Source organism: Pezoporus flaviventris, unplaced genomic scaffold (assembly GCF_033815535.1).
Source record: "Pezoporus flaviventris isolate CSIRO_AGI_PZ_B2104156 unplaced genomic scaffold, CSIRO_AGI_Pfla_v1 ptg000092l, whole genome shotgun sequence".
Lineage (NCBI taxonomy): Eukaryota > Metazoa > Chordata > Aves > Psittaciformes > Psittacidae > Pezoporus > Pezoporus flaviventris.
The window spans coordinates 948,867-964,072 of NW_026892640.1; the positions used below are offsets into that span (position 1 = coordinate 948,867).

At 41.6% G+C, this 15,206-nt stretch overlaps 1 protein-coding gene across 1 annotated transcript in view; it reads left to right on the top strand.

Moving 5' to 3' along the window:
* LOC133280925 (CD166 antigen-like) overlaps window positions 1–14,557 on the top strand; it is a 102,111-nt gene extending 87,554 nt beyond the window's left edge. The window contains 7 exon segments of the mRNA XM_061475984.1: window positions 7–71; window positions 435–522; window positions 1,372–1,554; window positions 6,987–7,114; window positions 8,814–8,943; window positions 14,375–14,499; window positions 14,501–14,557. Coding sequence (XP_061331968.1) covers window positions 7–71; window positions 435–522; window positions 1,372–1,554; window positions 6,987–7,114; window positions 8,814–8,943; window positions 14,375–14,499; window positions 14,501–14,557 — 776 coding nt within the window.
* Window positions 14,558–15,206: the final 649 nt, after the last annotated feature.

Here is a 15,206-nt window from a genome sequence, read left to right on the forward strand (position 1 = left end):
TTTTAGAACAACCCTCTCAACCAGAAATCTTGCACCAAGCAGACTACCTAGAAACAGAGAAGCTACAAATGGTAAGAGCAGCATTCTCCCTCAAAGCTATGTGCCTGACAGCTGCCTGAAGTCAACGTGGAGAAAGGTGTTGGAATGAGGCTCAAAGAAGGGTGCATGTGTGTCTGTGAGAGATCGTGGTCTATAGCTAGTTCCCTCACCACTGTACTGTACTGGCCCATCCTTATCTTAGACCCCCCCAACAAACCCTCTTCCACATTGTACCAAAGCCTCATTGATGGGTTTTGTCCTATTTAAGAAAAATGGTTGGGATTAAGCATTTGAACTTCTGAGAAATTTTTACCCAAAGCACCATAAGCAAAAAATTGAATTATTTTAAAACACAGCAGAGAGAAACAGCAACTAATTCCTGTCTGTTCTTGCAGCTTGGGGAGTGCGTTGCAAGAGATAGTTATCCTGAAGGCAACGTTACGTGGTACAAAAACGGGAGAGTTTTGCAGCCCATGGAAGAAGGTACGTTTCAATAATAGCCAAGGTCCCTAAATCCGCAGGCAGGAATTGTGTTTGTAAGAGTTGCTCTACTTCAGTTTTATGTATTATTCCTTCAAGGAAAACTACTCCTGGAAATATGAAACTGGAAGGAAACTTCTAGGCCATTCAAAGCACCCAAGCTGTGCCATATAATGTCTTTCTTTCAGTTCCAGCTTTAAAACTACATCATGGGGAATGAGGGTCGCCTTTGTTAATACTATTGCAAAGCTACTCTTGAGCCTATGTAGCTAGTAGAAACCTGAATCTAATTTCCAGCTTCTTATTAGGTGTTAACTGTCTCGGTTTCATACCTGTCCAGTATTGTGTTTGGAACATGTAGATGGTCATGTCCTTATGCAGGTATTCATTTTCCAGGATCTTTACAAAGAATGCTTGTTTTTTTCACTCTTTCAAATTTGATTTTGATGGGCTAATCAGACCACAGTATTTTACCTTCCGTAAAGCAGACAATACTTAACAAAACTCAGTTGTAAATATGATCCTAAAAACTGGTTTTGCCAGGATATTTGAGGCTTTCTTTCTGCTTAAAAATTGAGCTGAGATTTGTATTAAAACCCCCACCAGTTTACAATTAGTTTTCTTGTTTGATTTGCTCTAAGAAATACAGCACGTTAGGACTCTGTTGTTGACTAAATGTTCCCAGTGTACATCAGTGGCAATACTAGAGGAAAACTGTACAGTCTCTTGGGTAATTTGTTGTGTTGCTTGCATGTCTGTATCCTGATAACAAATCCAGAGTGAGCACCAACATGTAGGAAAAAAAGGCTGCAGATTTGCCTGTGTGACACTGAAACAGTATTTCCTTTTCAGTTGTGGTCATAAATTTGCAAAAGATTGTGGACAAGTCAACTGAACTCTTCACCATGACATCGTCTCTTCAGTACAAGCCGACAAAGGAAGATGCGAATGCCAAGTTCACTTGCATTGTGATGTATTATGGACCATCCGGCCAGAAAACAATACAGTCTGAACCAGCTGTCTTCGATGTTCACTGTAAGTTAGTAGAAAGCACCTACTATTTTATGAAGTCTAACTCGGGCGTGGGAAGCAGAATCAGAGACATTGCTGCTTGCCTGTTGAGATGCTTTCGTCAAAGCTGATTTGCAGCAAGAAGGTCTGAGTACACTGTGTAATTGCTCCTTCAGGTTTACCTGATGTTTCTTTCTCACATTAGAATGCTGAATATCAGGACTGCGTCGACAACATGAAAGTGGCAACCACAAAAGCTTAGTGAAACACGCCTGTCAGAGGTTGAACAGAGGTTAGAGTGGTTGATCAGTGACTGTTTGGACCCCCTGAAATACGCAATAAATACACAGTGCAGCTTTTAGTATACTAAAATGTTTTTCATTTTTGCAGAGACAGCACCAAACATCTAATGCAGGCAGATTACCTTGCACATAATGCAGTAGCTTGTATACAGCTGTAAAATGCTGATTTTTACATTTAAAATGTATCATTTGAATATTGGTAGACTTTTACATAGAGAATCTATAAATAATGGCTTCCATCTGGCCTAAGTCCTAAAGCAGCTTCCTTAATTTATTACTGACCAAGTGGAAATTGTAATTCTGCTTTGAATAAACTAAATGGGCAGTTGGCAAGGAAAGGTCATAGTTGGAGGAGGCAATTAGAGAAGGGGAGAAGAGGGTTTCAAAAGTCTTGTAAAATGAAGGACTGTAGAAGGCAGCAGGTTGTAGCAGAATGTAGAGGAACAGGAGATACACTTGACTGGACATACTGTGTTACCTTTCTGCATACTTCAGGTAATAGTTCAATTTATAAGTCCTTCTTTTGGGGATGATACAGTCTAAGTATATAGTCCAGCATCTAATAGGGTCTTGCTGTACATTGTGTAACAACTCTATAATGCAGTTGAATACAGAGAAAATCAGTAAGGGACTGGATTTCTCCAGCTAGCACATCTGCTCCATCGCCTTGAAACAAAGGCCACAGGCTTGAAGTGGGTACGTCTGCCTAGCTGGTCAGTTGGTTCTCCTTCCCAGGCGAGGTTTGTTAGGCCATGGAGTAGGAGATCAGTTTTGACCTTAGTCAAATCGTATAAAACCTTGGAGCAATTGCTCCTTGGTTTCACCTGGAAAAGCCAGAGTAAATTACAGCCTTCTTTTTACAAGCCATTTCTCCAAAATGACAACCAGCAGAAATGGAGAAGAAAACCTCTGGGACAGCAATCATTATCATTGGAAATAGCATAGGTGTTTCAAGCATGCAGAAACCTATCCCATCACTTTAAAGCTAGAGGGTTTTTTTTATGTTTTGGCTTTGCTTTAAAGTTGGGTACCAAATTTCCCTGGTGTTTTCTCTTTATTTCTGTCAACTGTGGAGCCCCATGACCGCAAATAACTCCTGCTGTGTATGGCAGATGTTCACAGGGAAGAAGTGTGATGACCAGAAAGCATTTGTTGCTATTAGTTGCCGAGAGATCCTTTTTCCTCGTTTCCCCATCGCTTTCATGCATTAGACTGCTTCATCTATTGAGGATGAGGCTCTTGCAGATTTCTGTGGTACACATAATATGTGCACTTGCAATTAAGGACTACCTGATGTGAGGGAAAAAGAAGTCTGCGCAGCACTGCAGAGTAGTTCCTATGCCAGAAACCATGTGCATTCTGTATTAAACACTTTGCTTTCTAGACCAGCTCTTTTAATCCTGTAACGCACAATGTAATTAAGATAGTTCTTCCTCCAGAGACAGGCAGTATCATTGTGCTGCTAATTAGGCAACAGTGGGAGGCAGGCACACCCTTCAGTAGTAAAGAGGCCTCAAGTATGAACTTTGGGTTTAGAGTATGGAGTTATCCTTTCTGAGTATTTTCATTAGCTGTAACTTCAATTTCTTACTCTGCTCAAATGCATCTCCAAATGAATCAGTGAAACTCTTTATTAATAGATGTCCAAAGCTTCAACACGTGAATTTCATGACTGATGTTACTTGATGATAGTGATGTCTGTTCTATTCTTAGTTTTGTAATTTAGTTCAGTGATCCTAATTAGTTTCTTTCTCAGTAAATGTGTTGGGCTTTTTTATTGTATAAGTCAAATATAATGCAGATGAGGGAAAAAAAAGGCATACTCCAACTCAAATAAATGGAGGTCTTCCAGGGTTGGGATTCTTTTTGAGACTGACTTTGTCAAAACTTACTGTGTTTTGCATCTCTGAAGCAAGTAGAAAAATATCATGAAGCAGACCTGTTGTTTGTTCTTTGCAGTTTAAGCATTTATCATGCAGAAATGAGAAAAGCATGCTTAAAACTGTGTCTACACAAGATTGTTTGATAGATACACTTATTCAGTCAGGATCTAAGAAATGTTTTACTGTTTGGAGGTGGGGTTTAGCTCTGGGCTAGTGCAGTCTCTAGTACATAAGTGTATATTACCTAGTTGACATCCTGGAAGCAGCCAGCCACTGTAACCTAGTTTGAGAGGAAGAGTGAATTAGCCCCTACCACTTTGGGTGCTATCTGGAACTGGAGAACTTAGCTGAGCTGGCAGTAGTTATCAGATCTGGTTTGCAGCTGTAGCAAGCAAGCTACTGAAAGTAACATAAGTAACACAAGAGAACTCTTGGAGCTGGACAGTTGGACAGTATCTCAGGTGTCTAAATTACCTAGACTCTAGTGATACTGGGTTCTGCTCAGTATTAATCAGTGTAAAAAAACGTTTGTCAGGCGGACTTTCCAGTCATGCCCTGTTTCTCAGTGTCTGTCTTGTTACGGATAAACTTTGTTGCATAACAGATTAGAGTCAAACACTTTATATTCATGCTGCTTCCAGCACTGGTTTTTCCCTTGCAATTATGCAGTTGTGGCCATGGTGGATCAAGGATAGCAGCATTCATTTCATGAATAACTGTCTTTTGGATCCCAGACTTTTGCTCTTGTGTAAAGCAGACTCTCAGGTTTAGAGAAGCACATGGTAAGGGGGGCCAAGGCGGGGATATGTGCCACTGAGAGGCAAGATACACCTTCCCCAGGCTCCTCTTGTTTATTAGTGAAAGTAAGGGAGGACATTACTTGTGCTAAGCAGCACTCAGCACTGCACCGAACGCTCTGTTTTCCTATCATCAGGTTGTTTTTTCCTCGAAAGGATGACCTCTTCACCTCAGAGAACAAAGCAGTGTTTTGTTACTTACTTCTGTAAATACTTTTTTTTTGCAGTTTCACAGAATCACAGAATCCCAAGGGTTGGAAGGGACCTCAAAAGCTCATCTAGTCCAACCGCCCTGCAAGAGCAGGGTAACCTAGAGTACATCACACAGGAACTTGTCCAGGGGGGCCTTGAATATCTCCAACTTAGGAGACTCCACAACCCCCCTGGGCAACCTGTTCCAGTGCTCTGTCACCCTCACAGTAAAGAAATTTTTCCTGATGTTCACATGGAACCTCCTGTGCTCCAGTTTACACCCACTGCCCCTTGTCCTGTCACTGGACATCACTGAAGAAAACCTAGCTCCATCATCCTGACACTCACCCTTTACATATTTGTAAACATTGATGAGGTCACCCCTCAGCCTCCTCTTCTCCAAGCTAAAGAGTCCCAGCTCCCTCAGCCTCTCCTCCTAAGGGAGATGTTCCATTCCCTTAATCATCTTTGTGGCTCTGCGCTGGACTCTTTCAAGCAATTCCCTGTCCTTCTTGAACTGTGGGGCCCAGAACTGGACACAATATTCCAGATGTGGCCTCTGTCTCCAGTTTGGAGAATGAAATCAAAGATTTGCTCATGGTTGATTGCAGGAGATAGAAGGGTAACATGTTCCTGCAGGGAAGACTGGTGGTTTGCAAGAAGTCATTCTTATCTGTCCATTTTTAATCCCGTTCTGTTCATCTCTGTGTGCAAACCTCTTCCAAATTAAAATCCTAAAAGTCACCTTCATTATAATTCATAGAATCATAGAATAGTTAGGGTTGGAAAGGACCTTAAGATCGTCTAGTTCCAACCCCCCTGCCATGGGCAGGGATGCCTCATCCGTTTTCGTTTTTGAGACAGAGCCTAAGCAATTCAAGGGTATATTTAGACATCCTTTACAGTAACTTTTTCACATTTAGTCATCTTGTCTCTCCTTCTGTCAAGTTGATGCAGAGTTTCTGCAGCAGGCCAGCTCACCAGGCAGCCCCTGAAACACGGGGGTTTTGCCCAGCTGTTGTCAAGAGGTGTGTTTGGGCTTCCTGACCAGCTACTTCATTGCAGCTGTCGCATTCCACACCAGCAGTGATGCTGGACTTCCCTTTCGTAAGCAGGCATAGTTGTGCTTCAGCTCTGAAGGTACTGAGATGGAAGCGGTTTGGACATGGGAGTCGAGGCTACTGTGTCTGAAAGAGGGAGGATGTAGCTTGTTGAAGCCCAATACCCATCCTCCTATGAGGAGGAGAGATGCTGCGTTAGGGTTCTCAGTCATTAAGAGGCCACAGCAAAATGTAGTTTGTGTTACTGAGAAATCCCACAGCAGAAGACAGACATGATGAATGCCTTAAGGGTCGGGAGGGCTGTGAAGCGCACACTTCGCTAAGCACACAAAATCAACTGTCAGGCAAGGGTTTCTCTGCTATGTAATTTTTTTTTAGTGTCTAATAAGATGCGCTCTGCTGTGTCTTGATGCGAGACTGGCATCTTTTGGTGGGATTTATTTACCCATTAAAACTAAAGCATTGAGAGCTATCTGCCCCCGTTCCTGTTCTTTTGTTCGTTTTCCTCTTTCTTTCTTCCTTTTTTTTTTAAATATATTTAGGTTTCTACTTGGGTAGAATAGCATCTATTAAAGTATATTTTGTCTCTGCTTAAAATAATTACCAATGCAAAATGTAAGTTATAGTTCAACTTCACTGAACATGACAGAAGTATGTTACATTTACAGTTTTGTTGACTATGTTAAGGGTCCTATTATGTTCACCAGATTCATCTTTCTGAAAGCCTGTAGTGATCAGCATATAGAATAGGCTGAACATAGTTGCTTAGTTCATATTTCTTTCTTTTTAATGCAAGAAGATTATTATCTAGTGCTAATGCAAGGCATTGAGAGCTTCAGTTGTTTTTCTGATTGCTGCAGTCCTCCAAACAGTGAGCTTCGCAGAGAAGAAGTTAATGTCTCATAATGAAATCACACCATGGAACTGTTCATACCCATCAGGGTTTTTTTCCTTTTAAGTACATGACATGGTTGTAATCACTGCTGTTTCAGTTAGAGGTATTTTGGTGAAGAAAAATGAATGAAATCATACGGCTTCTTTGCACTTACTTCATTGGCAAAAATGCAGAAAGTGTGATTAACGTCAGTTCTTTTTACATATGCGAATACCTTCACTCGCTTGATGATAAAATCATGTACTCTTAGGCCATGAATATTGTCTGCATAGTAAAACAGTGCAGGTTTTTGTGGAAGCTATTAAATGTGTACATTACCTTCACAGATCCAACAGAGAAGGTGACTATTCAAGTGCTGTCACAAAGCAGTACGGTTAAAGAAGGCGATAACATCACTCTGAAGTGCTCAGGGAATGGCAACCCTCCTCCGCAGGAGTTCCTGTTTTACATTCCAGTAAGTCCTGCCTTGATGTCACTGTGTAGTGAAACATTCTGTATCGTCCCTTCCTACAGATACAGCTGCATGCCAGTGTATCTGTGATTTTTCTAACAAATGAAGCAGCGAATTCAATGCAACAAAACCTCAAGATAGACATGAGCCATTGCAGCAGGCTGTCAGAATGCCTCACCTGAGTGGGCAAATTATTCTGCAAAATGTCTTCTACACCCCACCTACCTGAAGTTTTTTGAGGCTTGGACCCACTAAAAATTACTAGTATTTAAATTCATTTCCCATCATCAGATACTCTGATAAGAGGCAGTTTTGACTAAAGCCAGTCAGCATCTTGAATGAAACCATCTCATCTGTTGTCATAACAAGCGAAGATTTAGCAGGGAAAGTACAGGAAATCTATTCAGCTATTTTTTTTTTTACTTTCACAGATGAATCTTTGTGCAATTCCTTTTCTTCAGTTAATTTATTAATTGCTGACATAACAATACCAAAAAGAACAAGTGTGACAGCACAGAAGAAAGCACAGAAAAAAATCTGTCAAATGCATAAGATGCATGGTACCATTAAGCTTAGTATTGGTGAAATCCACAGGCAAATGGGGCTTTATATTCCTAGTCCTGCTTCCAGTGTCCTGCTTCTCTTTCCTGCTTTATATCCCTTTTTTTTGTTCCTACTGCAGTAGCAAGCAGAGCTGTTTTTGAGAGAGGCCAAAGGCAGTGGCCTGCTTCAAGGCATTTCAAAAACTCCATGTCACCTTTTGAGCATAATCCTCATCTAGTTTGGACTCCTGGCATGTTTGAGTGGCTGAAAAGCAGTAAGGGGAACTAGGAGCTGAAGTCCTCTCATGTAAGAATAGCCATTCATGCTGGGAACCCACTGCCAGGGAAGACAGTATATGGTATCTCCCCTTGCTCTGCCATCACAGTGAGTGAGCTGAGCACCCAAGTTTGTCTTACCTTCAGTCTCTCTCTACCTGATACTAGTCCTTTTTCTCAAGGACAGTTGGAACTGGTGATTTCTTTGCAAGATTCATGGGTATATTAAATCTGTTTTTGAATTCAGAGATACAAATTAGGGGTTTGTTCTGTGCTTGTTTCAAAGGTGGATTAAGTCAGTCAGTTGTGATCGGGGGGGACGACAGGGCAGCCAGAAAGCAATGCTTGCTGCCTAATTCAAACACCAGTTTTTGTTGATAAATGCATATGAAGTGGTGTACACCCTAACAGACTCCATACCGTGATATGGATAGAGCAGGGTTTGTTTGCGCTGTTTAAAAGCTGTGCCCTGCAGTACACTTCATGATTTTTCCGAACCTGAATATATAATTTCAGGTACAGATTTAGAAACACAATTTGTTCAGCTGTTGTGATTTCTACAACACTCTTATTTGTAGACTGTCTCCTGCTTTCTCCCATTTTCTTTCTGCTAAATGTTCACATTTTGTATGTTAATATCCTCTTAGAATAAGTTAATCATTCAATTAAAAGAGTAAGCTCTTAATTGTAGGTGGTTTTTAATACTCTGATGTCATGCAGGAAATAAACCTTAGTATTACTAACAGGTAATTACACTTCAGTAATGCTGTGTCTATACATATTTTGGAGTATTTCACTACCCTTATAATAAAAAAAAATCCTCATAAGAAACAAATGTTTTTAGCAGGCCCATATGCAATAAATGTTCTGTTTTCCATCCACAGGGAGAAACAGAAGGCATAAGAAGCTCAGATACTTACGTAATGACAGACGTGAGGCGAAATGCAACAGGAGAATATAAGTGCGCTCTGACTGACAAAAGCATGATGGACTCGACCACCATCACTGTGCACTGTAAGTCACTGAATTTTGCACTCCTAGTTAGGATACAGGCCTATCTTGGACCTTCTGGGGTGCTCTCTCTCTGCTTTATTTAGGTAGAGCAGTCTAGTTAACCAATAGGAGAACTGAATGATGTTGTTGAAGTAGTGTCAGGGTGTTTTTATGTCTTCTAATGTATTTCTGTTTGAAAACCGTAACTTTTTTGATTCATTGACCTATATAGCTTCTCTTTATGTCACCTTTGTATGCTTTGTGATGTTATTGCACTTTCACATACAGCAAAAGTTCAGGTACTTGGTTGGTTTCACTCATGTGAACGTATAAATGGCAAATTATTATGCTTCAGCTCCCCCTTGGAATGTACTCGGACATATACAGACCGGCCCATTGGTATCACTGAAGGTTATTCTTCTTAGTCAAATTCACATTAGTCTAATATCCTCACATCTTTCCTCAGTGAGGTTAATGTGTAAGTCAAGGGAAGAGACTTAGGAATTCGTTATGTTTGCACAGGACAAGTTACTTTTTTCACTTTTCCCAGAATGATGAGAGCTACAGTGCTCAGTAAAGTTTGTTTAGCTGGATACTGGAGTATTTACCCATACTTAATCAGCAATGCTTTGAAATCACTCACTGAACTGATAGAACCATTGAAACAATGATAGCTTTTCAGTAGTTGTTTTTAATCTCTTTATGTGAGAGAACAAGAACAGGAAATTCTTCAAACTTTGCTATACTGTCACAGGTTATGAGATGAGACTCTGGGCAATTGTATTAGGGTTCCCCTAAAAACACTGGTTGTCTGTAGTCATCCCAGTAGCATAAACACCTTTAACAGTTCATGGGTTTGGAGGGACATGATGGATAATGCAGTTTAAAGGCTTCCCACAGTGATAACGCTTTATATGAAAAGAAACTTCATGTTTGTATACGTGGGTTTGTTTTTTTTTCTTGGAAAAGGTACAATTCATGCAGAAAATATCTGGGCATGAATAATTACACTATTCCATTTAATGAATATTTTGTATTTAATAAGGTCATCTGCTGTTTTCCTTCCCACTCCTCTTTGCCAAGAGTCTGGGAATGTAAGATGCGAAGAGAGGTCTGTACTACTGCCACTAGCTGCTCAATAACAAAGGTAGCTTGCTGGTAGTTTGCTGTGGTAAACCTGACCCTTTTATTTTACTCCAAGTGGATTTCATGTCTGCTTGTACTTCCATAAATAGTTACCCTAAAGAATGGCTTCCTCAGCTCCAAGTTATTTATAACAAGACAGTTTTCCTTTCTCTGCTATTTTGTCTGCATGTCAGAAGAGCTTTACTACAGAGGAGAAGCATGTATTTTCTTGACAGAAGTCTTTCCAGTGTTGGCAGCTAGAACAGCTACTCAGAACTCATAGGTACACTCAAGTACCCTACTGCTTCTCATCAATTCCGGTTCATTTTGTGTCGCTTTGGTTTTTTTAAGACACCTCTATCTGCAATAAAGCCTTTGCTTAAGTGAGGCACAGTGACCTGGGGTAGTTCTGCAAGTCCTGAATGCCCAGACCATGCCTTATCTTTAAGCTGCTTCACTGCCTTGCCTTACGCTGGTCTAAAGCATTTATGCAGCATATTTGCTTGTGAGAAGAGCTCCCCTGGAAAAGTCATAAACCTCTTAGATGATCTGTAATGTCCTCCATCTTTCTGTTGCCTACATTATATCAACTTTCCAGCATAACTCAGTATTTTTTACTGCTTTCTCCTTCTAATGTACTTAGATATTTTTGGTGCTACAGCTTCAGATTGTGCCTTTTTAAATGCCTCCATCATGGCTTTTTGCCCTCCAAATAATACTTATTAACACCTATTAGATCCTACTTATGCTTTATTGCTTAGCTTTTCACATACGGGTGAATATTGCTTTCTATGCTGTTACACTGAAAAAGCCTTCGTTCTGAGTGGGTGCTTTTTGCTTCCTCGCATCCAATCTTGGTACTTAAGATTTTCTCATTTTAACTTAAAAACCAAATGAAACAAAAAAAAAAACCAACCAACCAACCAACCAAAACCAAACTCCATCCCCACAAGCAAACAAAACCACAAAAACTCCAACCAACCCAAAACCACAACAAAAATCAGGCAACATAATCATTTTAGTTTAAACTTGTGAAACTGCTTATAGTGATCGTTAAGTTTTGAGTGTAATGCTTTTCCCCAAACAGATTTTATTGAGCATCATAATTACACTGGTTCCTTTCAGTGTCTAGGTTAGGGATAAGAGTTTTCTGCGCATCTTCCTCTACCCGCAGAACATAAGGGTAAAGCTAGACAACCTGTGCTCTTGCCCCCAGGGTCTGTGCAGCAGGGTCTCAGTTTAAAGTCTGGCAGAACCGAGTGCTTGTGTGTGGTGCTGTTTGTCCCTCAACCGAGGGTGCAACAGGACAGGATAGATGTGGGTTTGGTTTCTTTACACTGGGTTGTTAAGTTTCTGCTAGCTCTGTTCCTTGAGTGAGTTTGCCTAGGGTCAGATGATCAAAACCTGCAGGGGCCAGGCAGGTGCCGGGGTGAAGCCTTGTTAAAACCGCTTAAGAACTGCTATAGTAGAACACTGTGGAAGGCAAGGAAAGCATCTAGCAGTAGGTGGTGGACATTCCTTCCCCCAGATGACTGTTTCGACTCACAGTTCCTTTTTATCTCTTCCTTTAGTTGTTTCTGCATGTAAAACCCAGTATGGAGCAGGGCTGTGGAACTTGCTCTGTGTGATGCTTTCCTTTCTGCTAAAATGCATTTTCTGGGGAAATAGGTTTGCAAAGCTTCCAGTAAATCAAAGGGTTTAGCATTTTTGTTTCTCCGTAGGTACTTTTAATAGTGCTACAGACTCATTGAAAAGACAGGGAAAATCACCTTTTAAATGTTGCACAGAAAAATCTATTCTTGGTATACTAGGAGAAGTTTCTGACCGTCTGATAGTATATTTAGGATGTTCAGACTACCCTCGAGTGCTGTGCATAGTTTTCCCAGTCATAGCACAGTATTCCTTTGGCGATCTCCTTTAAAGCCTGTCCTACAAGTGCAATACAGTTTCAGAACTGAAATGTTTGCTACAGTCTTCCCCACATTAATTCCATACCTCTCTCCCATGATGTGCTAATACATGCAAAATGCATTCTCTGTCTCTTCCCTGTCCTACTTGGTATGCACAGACAGCACTGAAATCAATGCAAGACTTCAAGTGAGACCACATTAAGAGCTATCATTTATTGAAAACGGTGTCTGATGAAAAGTTTGTTTATGAGAAAGGTTCAAAGTCAAACAGGAAATGTATGAAAAAATCTTTGCAACAAAGTTTTTCTTTTAGTAGAAGGGAGATGCATTTTGACAGTCTTCTGTATGCAAGAAATGCTTTCTACTCGTACTTGTGTACCAAGAAGAGATTATTTACTAATTGAGCATTTGAGTTGATAGGTAGAAGTATCAACACTGCACTTCTTTGTGGACCCTACAGATAACCTTTCAAATTATTAATCCAAATCAAATTGTCCTCTGTAGAGTTCCTAGCAGGGATCCTGTGTTAAACAGTAGCTTAAATCTGTATTTGCTTCATAAAATCGCCTTAGAGATACTGCTCTGAGGTATGGGGTTCACTTCGCACACTGTAAATTCTCCTGAATTTCTAAAGCAACCCAGACCACTGTGTGAGAGGGATTGTAGTCTCTTTTAACCCCGAAAAAAACAGGGTAGGGGCATCACAGGCATGCTGTCGTAGAATCCCTCCTGTAAGGTGTTTGGTGATCTCTTAGGTTTGAGGTGCTTTCTTTCTCCAGAGAACAAAAAGTTTAAGTAGATGTTGAGGAAAACTCATCCTCAGGGCAGGGAAAATAAAAACCTCTTAGCTTTTTCTTCAGCCACCCCTCTGCCTCGGTGTAGTGTGTGCTCCAGGGTAATAGAGCTAGGAAAACCATCCTGTACACTGTTCGAATCGATATATCAATGCTCCCTGGCTGCGTCCTGTCTTTAGTTCTGGGATTTGTTTAGGGGTTTTGCTTGTGGAAGCAATCGTAAGATCTGGAGAATCTTGTAAGTCTGGTTGCATTCACTAGTGTGGGGAGGCCATGTGTTCCTGTGTATTCCTACAGAAACCAAAACGCCCTTTTCTGTCGTTGGCAAGATCTTTGCAGAGATGAAAGTACAAATTTGGGACCTTTCAGGCTAGATATTAGACTTGTTAAACAGATATTAATATAGATTAATAGTACAGGATGGACTCTTTGTTGTTCCCTCAAGTTTTTCTGCCTTTAATTAGCATGGTGTTCCCAGGGCAACCACTGAATGAAACCAGGAGCCAAGTTCACTGCTTTATTATGGAAAGCTCACTGTTTTCCCTTTCCTCTACCAACTGTGATTTTTACCTTTTTAAAGCTCTGCTTAAAAGCCAAAAGGATATTTGTAGCTCTTTTCCAGGAAGTACTATATGTGTGATGAAACCACGTCTGTGTGTGTGCATCTGTGATAGTCATTTGACCGGGCAACTTGGCTTAGAAGCAAGGAACCATGAGAGGGGAAACAAAACAGAGGTTTATCTTGCCGAAGTCTGCTTTCTCAGTGTAGGATCTTTTTCCTTAAAGAAATCACTAAAGCATCAAATGCATATACTAAGAAAATGATCGAGAAGTGTTTCCTGATCTTTGTCTGACTGCTTTCACGCTGTCTTGTGTCAGCCACAGCTAACACTGACTGTAATTTCCCTGGTGTCAAAACAGGTCAGGCAAAGCCGGGACTCACACTTAAACAAAAGCGGCTTTTTTAAGTAACAAATGAAAACAAATCCAAGGGCCTCATGTGTGCTGTCCTGCCAAGCCTATAATTCAAACTCCTCACCCCTGCAGTCAGTGTGGTGTCCCACACATCCTGTATTAGTCTGTCTTCATCGTCTTCAGATGCTGAGGACAAAAGTGAACTTTTCTTAATTGCTTTTGAGAAAGTTACCCCTTCCTTGTCCTCCTCTCCTCTTCATGGCACTTCTTATTGAGATTAATCTGTCCCCACCTGCACGAGTCCTCCGCTGAAGATGCATTTCTACGTGGCCCATAGCAAACTACCTTCACAGCAGTCTGCTTGCTCTTTCAAGATGCACATGCTGCTGTGTGAAGCAGTCCTTGCACCGCCTCTGTCAGCCTTTTAGCAATAGAAGGTGGAAAAAAAGGATCCATTGGTGTGGTGATGTGAGTTTTTGCTTTTCCTTTTAGCCTATAATGACAGCAAAAAATGTGGATGTTCTGCAGTGCCTATTTTAGAGTAATTCTCTCTTCTCCTTACTTGTAAAATTGACTGAGACCGTATTGCAGAAATGAAATCTTAAATTTAATGAGTGCAATTAGTCACATTTTTCTTCCCTGAGTAAGCTTTTGAAATGGGCCAGGCTTGCCGAGATTAAGTTGTGACAGATGTTCTTTCTCTCCCAGATTTGGATTTGCAGCTTACTCCTAGCGGAGAGGTCACAAAACAGATTGGAGAGGCCCTGCCCGTGTCATGCACAATTTCTTCTAGTAGAAATGCGACAGTGTTTTGGATAAAGGTCAGCAGTTCACTTACTTGACACCTTACCGGAGTGGTCAGCTCTGATACTGAGGAAGAGGGATGGGTGAGTGAGTGAGTGTGTCAGGAAGAGAGTAGTCAGTGGGTGAGTGAGTGGTGAGCGAGTGAAAGAGTGGTGAGTGGTGAGGGGGTGAGTGAGTGAGCGGTTGGGGAGTGGTTGGTGAGTGAGTGAATGAGTGGTGGGTGAGTGGGGAGTGAGTGGGGAGTGAGTGGGGAGTGAGTGAATGAGTGAGTGGTGGGTGAGTGGGGAGTGAGTAAATGAGTGAGTGAGTGAGTGAATGAGTGAGTGGTGGGTGAGTGGTGAGTGAATGAGTGAGTGGGGAGGGAGTGAATGAGTGAGTGAGTCATGGGTGAGTGGTGAGTGAGTGAGTGAGTGGTGGGTGAGTGAGTGGTGAGGGAGTGAATGAGTGAATGAGTCGTGGGTGAGTGAGTGTTGGATGAGGGGTGACTGGTGAAGGGTGAGTGAGTGGCGAGTGAGGGGGTGGGTGAGTGGTGAGTGAGGGGCGAGTGAGTGGTGAGTGAGGGGCGAGTGAGCGGCGGGTGAGGGGTGGGTGAGCGGTGAGTGAGGGGTGAGTGGTGAGTGAGCGGTGAGAGAGTGAAGGAGTGGTGAGAAAATGTTGGGTGAGAGACTGAGTGTAAGTGAGTGTGAGAGAGTGTGGGTGAGTGTGGGCGAGTGTGAGAGAGTGTGAGAGAGTGTGT